At 34.7% G+C, this 6,745-nt stretch overlaps 1 protein-coding gene across 4 annotated transcripts in view; it reads left to right on the forward strand.

The window, feature by feature from the left end:
* Positions 1-6,745, forward strand: part of Vps13b (vacuolar protein sorting 13 homolog B) — a 564,858-nt gene that overhangs the window by 287,870 nt on the left and 270,243 nt on the right. For all 4 annotated transcript variants that reach the window (XM_031359340.1, XM_031359343.1, XM_031359341.1 and 1 more), the window contains exons 26-28: positions 3,830-4,001; positions 4,543-4,657; positions 6,067-6,133. In XM_031359340.1, coding sequence (XP_031215200.1) covers positions 3,830-4,001; positions 4,543-4,657; positions 6,067-6,133 — 354 coding nt within the window. The remainder of the gene's footprint in view (positions 1-3,829; positions 4,002-4,542; positions 4,658-6,066; positions 6,134-6,745) is intronic.

The raw sequence follows: 6,745 nt of genomic DNA on the forward strand, positions 1-6,745 counted from the left end.
AAACAAGCTGACAGTGTATATAGATTAGTTTATCTTTTTATTCTTCACAAAACATGGAATAAACGAATGAGTCAGATGAGTGGAAGTTGTTGTTTAGCCTTTGTTAGCTATCAATTATTTTCTATTTAATGCATTCCCTACTTAAAATAATCATATCAGAAAATACCTTTAGTGTTTCACTTCTTATCTGTAGACTTTTTTTAAAAAATTCAGGTGGTTTTATACACTGTGGCATAATAATCTGAGACAGACGTTCTTTTGCATGTCAGTTATCTTAGTGGATCTTCTTTGAAATTTAACTTTGGGTTTATAAATGTCTAACTCAAATCTCTATTTAAAGAAAGTCAGTATTTTTTTTTTTACAACTTAAATATGCTATGTTATTTGATTGTGTAGGTCAGAGCTGGTTTTTAATTTTTTTGAATAAGAAATTTATTGTAAGTGAATCTAGTAATGCTAACTACATTCTAACAATTGTTTGTACTAAGTAAAATTACTTGTAGGATCCCAGGTGATTGAAACTTTGCCGAGAGATATTTTCATACTAATGTGTTGGTGCAAGTACTCTGATTCTTGCAAATGCAGCGTCAGCTTCCTGTGTTTGCATTTGTGTCATAGTGAACCTGGAACTATGGGTGAAATTTAAGTTCTCTGCTTAAAAGCTGATTTACTGAAACTGAGAGAGCAAAGGTGCAGGAGACCCAGAAGGCCACTTGTTACTGTTGACTTCAGTACAAACAACAGTGGAAGTGTTTAGCCCTTGGGGAGCTTGTGTGATTGCACGAGAATGTTGAAGTTACTTTGAAAAGGAAGCATTTCAGTGTGGCCAACTCTGGTCTTCACTGAGCTCTGCAGCAACCCTAGGAGAGAGGGCTGAAGTGTTGGTTCTTCCAGATGAACCACGACAAGTTTACCTAGAAAAATAAACTCAGCATGTTGGTTAATTTTCTATGAACTTTTTATTATAAATTGGACTAAGGAGGTGTGGGAAAATAGTTCAACATTACCATTTTGTGTCCAGTTTTCACTATAAACTTGTGTTTTAAAAAAAGGAAATTAATGTAGAAACATGTTTAACAATATCACAGCAAATGTTTTAAATTCAAAACGAAAATTGAAACTGCATGACAGAGCAGTATAAACATTTTTCTCAGGAGTGCTCTCTAAGCTGGAAGCCACAGTCACAAGGTTCTTATCAGGATACCCAGGAGTGTTTAAAAATGATTAGATGCTGTTTTCTTTGCACCTATCAACTCATGGGATATGCTGTTCCTTAGAGGATTTGATTAGGAATGGTTGCTGTTCTAGAAACTCTCTCTTTAAAAATGCATAATTGCTATATTGTGTCATCTTTTATTGATTTGACTTGTAAAAGTATCTGCTTTGGAAATAGTTTGTGCTTTTCATTAGATGTTATGTTAGCTAACCAAAAATAAAATTTGTGAAGTTTCTTAGATTATAGAAATTTCTGCTATGATAAATTTAGGCTCTACTTATTTAGTAGAAATATAAAAAAAAAAAAACACAATCAACTTTTGATTATGTTTGGGACAAGAAGCTAAAAATTTCCTGTCTCAGTAAGTCCCAGGACACTAGTTCTTTCCTGTGCTTGGCCACACCTCCCTGATGAGCTTTTGCAATAATGGTTGACACTGCCATAATCCTTTATACTTGTTCTTCTGGGGTTCTTTTTTTCTTTTGTTGTTGTTTTTGTTTTTGTTTTTTTGAGACAGGGTTTCTCTGTGTAACCCTGGCTGTCCTGGAACTCACTCTGTAGACCAGGCTAGCCTCGAACTCAGAGATTCGCCTGCTTCTGCCTCCCAAGCGCTGGGATTTAAGGCGTGCGCCACCACTGCCCATCTTCTATCTTTAAAGCTACAGGAGAGAAGAGAAGATAAAACTTCTGTAGCAACTTTCTAATTATCTGTCCAGGAGTGCATTTCTGCAAGATAGAGCATGGCTTCTGGCTCCTGTGTATGAGGCTTTAGTTATGCTTCTTGCTTTCTAGTATGGTTGATCTAGAAATTAGTGGCTTCTGCTTTGACTACCTACCAGGAGAAAATAATACATTAACCACTATTGCATGCATTCTCAAACATTCTAAGGGACATTTTGCTCTTGCATTAGTACATAGGAAATAACCATTTTATTTAAGACATTCAAATCAATAGGGAACCATTAGAGATTATGGATATATGAAAGTACTGGTATCCCAGAAGACATCCCAAGACCCAAGTTCTCAGTCACAGAGGGATAAATGCAGGGAACGAGAGACACAGACAAGAGATAGAGGTTTAGGAAGAAGAGGAAGGGAAAGAGAGGAGAGAAAAGTGGCAGGAGAGGGGGGAAGGATAGAGGGGGAGAGGGCTGCCTCTGAGGGGAGAAGGGACAGAAGTGGCTTGTAGGCAGTTTATAAAGACATAAGTGGAAAACCCCGAGTTAGAATGAGTTCATTTATTTTGATTGGGCATGTTAATCAGGGCAGTCAAAATAGGGCTTTTCATTGCTAGACTTAAATATTTTGATAGTTGGGACTTGGTAGTCAAGCTCAGGAGGAAGCGGCCAAGCAAGAGAATAGAAACTTTGGTAACTGGCTTTAGGAATGTAAAGGTTTTAGCACGGGAGAGGAAAGAGGGTAAAAGGGCACAATCTGCTCAGCCCTGTTAGAGCCCTCAGTGCATGCAAATGAAAATGTGTTATGTTGGAGAAAGGACAGATGAGAGACACAGGAGGAAAGATGCAAGCTTAGTGCTAATGATTAACATCCGCTTATGAAGTGTTGACTATGGAGAAACACTTCCTTTACCTTCATGCTCTTATTTATTCTAGATTCTAAACATTCACTATCATAAAAGCTGATTTATGAAGGAGGCAATGGGCTCTGGAAAGTCCTTACAGTGTGTATCCTGCTGCCTGATAGACTCAACCTAATTCAGTAGATACAGATTGCAAATGCCTCTTCTAACACATGCACATGCTGTATTGGATCTGTCTCTGTCCAGCTTCACATGCACAGCAGTGAAGTCCATGTCTCCAGCAGCATTTTTTCCTGCATCTGAGGCTAGAGCTCACTGTGCCACTCTAGCTTAATTTCAGATAAAAGCTTTTATTTTGTTCTAGGTTATTAAAAGCTTATGAAAATGAAAAACAGTGACAACAACAACAAAAACACCTACCAAATCTTTCACAGCAAACTTGCTACCATGGAATTTAGGCTCATATCCAAGTTCAGTATATGACTATGAAATTGAATAAGCTCATATGTTATTCTTCTAGATTTCAGTCATACAAAACATTGCATAAAATCTAACCTAGTCTACCAAGAGAAATTCTTTCTTGATTTTTACATTGTACAAATCACTTTGTTCTATTTTTTTAATTTATTCATACATGCTCTATATCAAACACACATTTCTCCTGTAAAGAGGTGGAGGGTAAATGCTGAAAGCCTTGCTCTTCAGCTCTCTGTAGCAGCTGATCATCTCTACCAAAAAGCAGTAATAGGCAGTAAATGATTCCTTGAGTGTGCTGTATTCCTAGGCAGCTGGCTGTGGCCCTTAGCTATTTGGAGATCCATGGTCTCAGAAAAGCAAAGTTATCATGCACCTACATTATAACTATGTATACTACTTGAGTAGTATATGTTTATAATGCTTAGCTTGGCATGTTAAGCAGTACCATTTATATTATCAGAATATGTAATATGGAAAAGTTAAAATTATTTTAAATTATAAATTTTATTTTATCTATTTCTGGTTGAGCATAAGCATTTGAGTTTGTTTTTTTTGTTGTTGTTGTTGTTGTTGTTGTTGTTTTTTCTTCATCACAGGGAGATTCGATTCAAGCTGGTGATGATTCACCATTCTCAGACTCTGTTACCTTGGAACAAACTACCAGTAACATTGGTGGGTCCAGCGGCCGTGTTAGTCTGTGGATGCAGTGGGTGCTCCCCAAAGCTACTATAAAGCTCTTTGCTCCAGACCTTGAAAAAAAAGGCACAGGTACAGGGATATTTTTCTTTCTTACTGTGAAGATTAAAAAAAAGTTATTTCTGCTTTTAGAAGAAATACTAGGTATAATTTTCGTCAGTGTTTTCATTTTTAATTTAATTAGCTCATATTCAAGTGTTTTGATTTAAGAATGTTGCTACCAGTGTATCTCCTCAGTATATAAAGCTTATATGTACCTATTCTCTTTGACTTTGTAAATTCTAATTTTGCTTTTTGATAATTAAAATTCAGCTAGAAGGTATAAGTGACTTACTCTGAGCATAGCAATGCATTGTAAATATTCAGAGATCCTTGGCTGGTAAGACATTCATCTGTTCATTGACAACAATGGTTTTCCTAACCTGAGATATTATACACCTTCTCTTAACATTAAGGGCCCTTAGGTACTAATGTTGCTTATAAGTATAGAAGTCTGTAATCTTTATTCCCTTTAGGTGGTCAGGATGTATTAGCCAACGTGAACTATAAAATGGGAAATTTCTATGTTGATTATGAGGAACTCTCTTGATGACGAGCTTGTTTCTTTTTGCAGAGGTTTGCATGGTCAGTGAACTAGAAGACCTCAGTGCATCCATAGATGTGCAGGATGTGTACACCAAAGTGAAGTGCAAGGTAGAAAGTGTCAGTATCGACCACTATCAAAGCAGGTCAGTGGTGGTGACGCTACAGGAGCGCTATATTTGTTAGAACTGGTCACCATACGGATGTTCCTGTTCTACAGTTACACTCTCAAAGAGAATGCCTAACAAATGAAGTTGTTGTCTTAGTAGTCTTTCATTCGTATCCAATAAAACTTTATAACATGGCTCTTCATAAACATCCACATTACTGCTTTTACAAACACCTCACAAGTGTATGACATGTGTTAGAGATTTGCTAAGATGCTTAGGACACAGTTAACATGTCCAATTGTCACTGCATACTTTGATCTACTTGCTCTGTAGCCTACACTGAGATGGAGCACCTGTTCATGCCCCTTAACTCTGAGGAGACTTCTCTTTTTTTATAAAAAAAAATCATATAAATGTCATAGATAAACATAAAACCACATTATTACCTATGTAGTCCCTCTGTATCAAAAGTAAGATTATATGAAAATACTATTTGTTTGTAATAGATATTTTTCAATGTTTTAAAATGATATCACCATTAGTGTTTCCCAAATAAAAATCTCCCCTTTTTTGGATTTATAGTATAACTGATGGTTTTATTTTAAATTTGAAATATAATAGTTTAACAGTTTTTATTGTGTAACTATATTTGCCCATTGTGTTTTTGTACATGTACTGCTCTATAATTATATTTACTAAAATATTTTTGCAAACATGTCTAGCTTTATATTTGTCTTTATTTGTCTTTTTTCACGTCATACTTATTAATCCACTAAGTACAAATCCATAACAGATAGCTAAAAATTATCATTATGAAATATACAATATGTCAGTTTCTGTGTTGTAGAACTTGTTATAATATTACCTTAATAATCAGGTGGCAATTATTTTTGTCAGATTAACAATGAGTGATTAATTGGCATTTGATGTTTTTTCCTTTGATTTCTTTCCAGTACAGTATATTTAAAATGAAATTATTTTTCATGTAATATATCAATTGAAGAACTGAAACAGTTTCTGATATGAATATTTTATACTATAATTTATCCTTAGTTTTATTGTTAAATCATAGACATTCTAAATTTTAGATAATTTGTCAGTATAATGATGTGCTTACTAATATATTTTATATGCTGAGCTCTTTGCTAAGCACTGGAGATACAAAGTTAAATAAAATAGACAAAGATTTTACCTCTCTGTATTTTCTCATCTAAAGAAGAGACAAAAATTGATAAAAAGAAAAACAGTTAAATCTCTCATCAGAACTATTCGCATGCAGAGCTCAGGGCATGCTGTGCTGTGTAAGTGGGTCTGCTGGCTGCATTGTCACATCTATGCTTAGCACAGCATGCTTTACTTTAGAACTGCTGGTATTTTGATGTGTGGTCAGTTTTTTAATTGAGAGAAATTGAAGAGAACACATAAGGTGAACTTATGTTTTCCAGGCCTGGGGAAGGTTGGCAGTCAGGACATTTTGAAGGAGTATTTCTGCAGTGCAAAGAAAAACCTGTGGTGAGACTCATTTAATAATTTTTATTTTTGAGAATATATTTTAAATTGTTTGTATTTGTTTTACTTTGCAACAGGAGTAATGATATTAAGAATTAGAACTCAGTACATTATTTTAGACTTATTCCTCTAAAATTATTTTTTAAATTAGAATGCCTTAGTCTTTTAATCTGCTTATGTTTTGTAACCAATTTCTTTGTTGCAATTAAATGAACTTATCAAAATGCAAAGGAAGAATTTATCACATTTATTACTATACTTTATCATTTATGAATTGCAAGGTTGATGTTTTGGAAGATTTTTCCTTTCATAAGTAAGTTCCAGTACTAAAAACTTGATGTAATAATTGTATATGGAGAGCAATTACTTTAGTTTTTTAGTTACCTCCTTTTCTAATGATTCTAAGGAAGTACAGAGAGCATATTGAGATATGGCTCAGAACTGAACATATGCAAACTATTTCAGAATTAAAAATCTTTCCAGCTTTAGCTGTTGTGGTCTCTGTCTGTCTCTGTTTTTCTCTCTCTGTATGTCTGTCTTTCTCTGTCTCTCTCTCTCTGTCTCTCTCTCCTCTCTGTCTCTTTATTGCTTTTGTTGCTTTTTTTTTTTTTTTTT

This window comes from Mastomys coucha, unplaced genomic scaffold (assembly GCF_008632895.1).
Source record: "Mastomys coucha isolate ucsf_1 unplaced genomic scaffold, UCSF_Mcou_1 pScaffold7, whole genome shotgun sequence".
Taxonomy (NCBI): domain Eukaryota; kingdom Metazoa; phylum Chordata; class Mammalia; order Rodentia; family Muridae; genus Mastomys; species Mastomys coucha.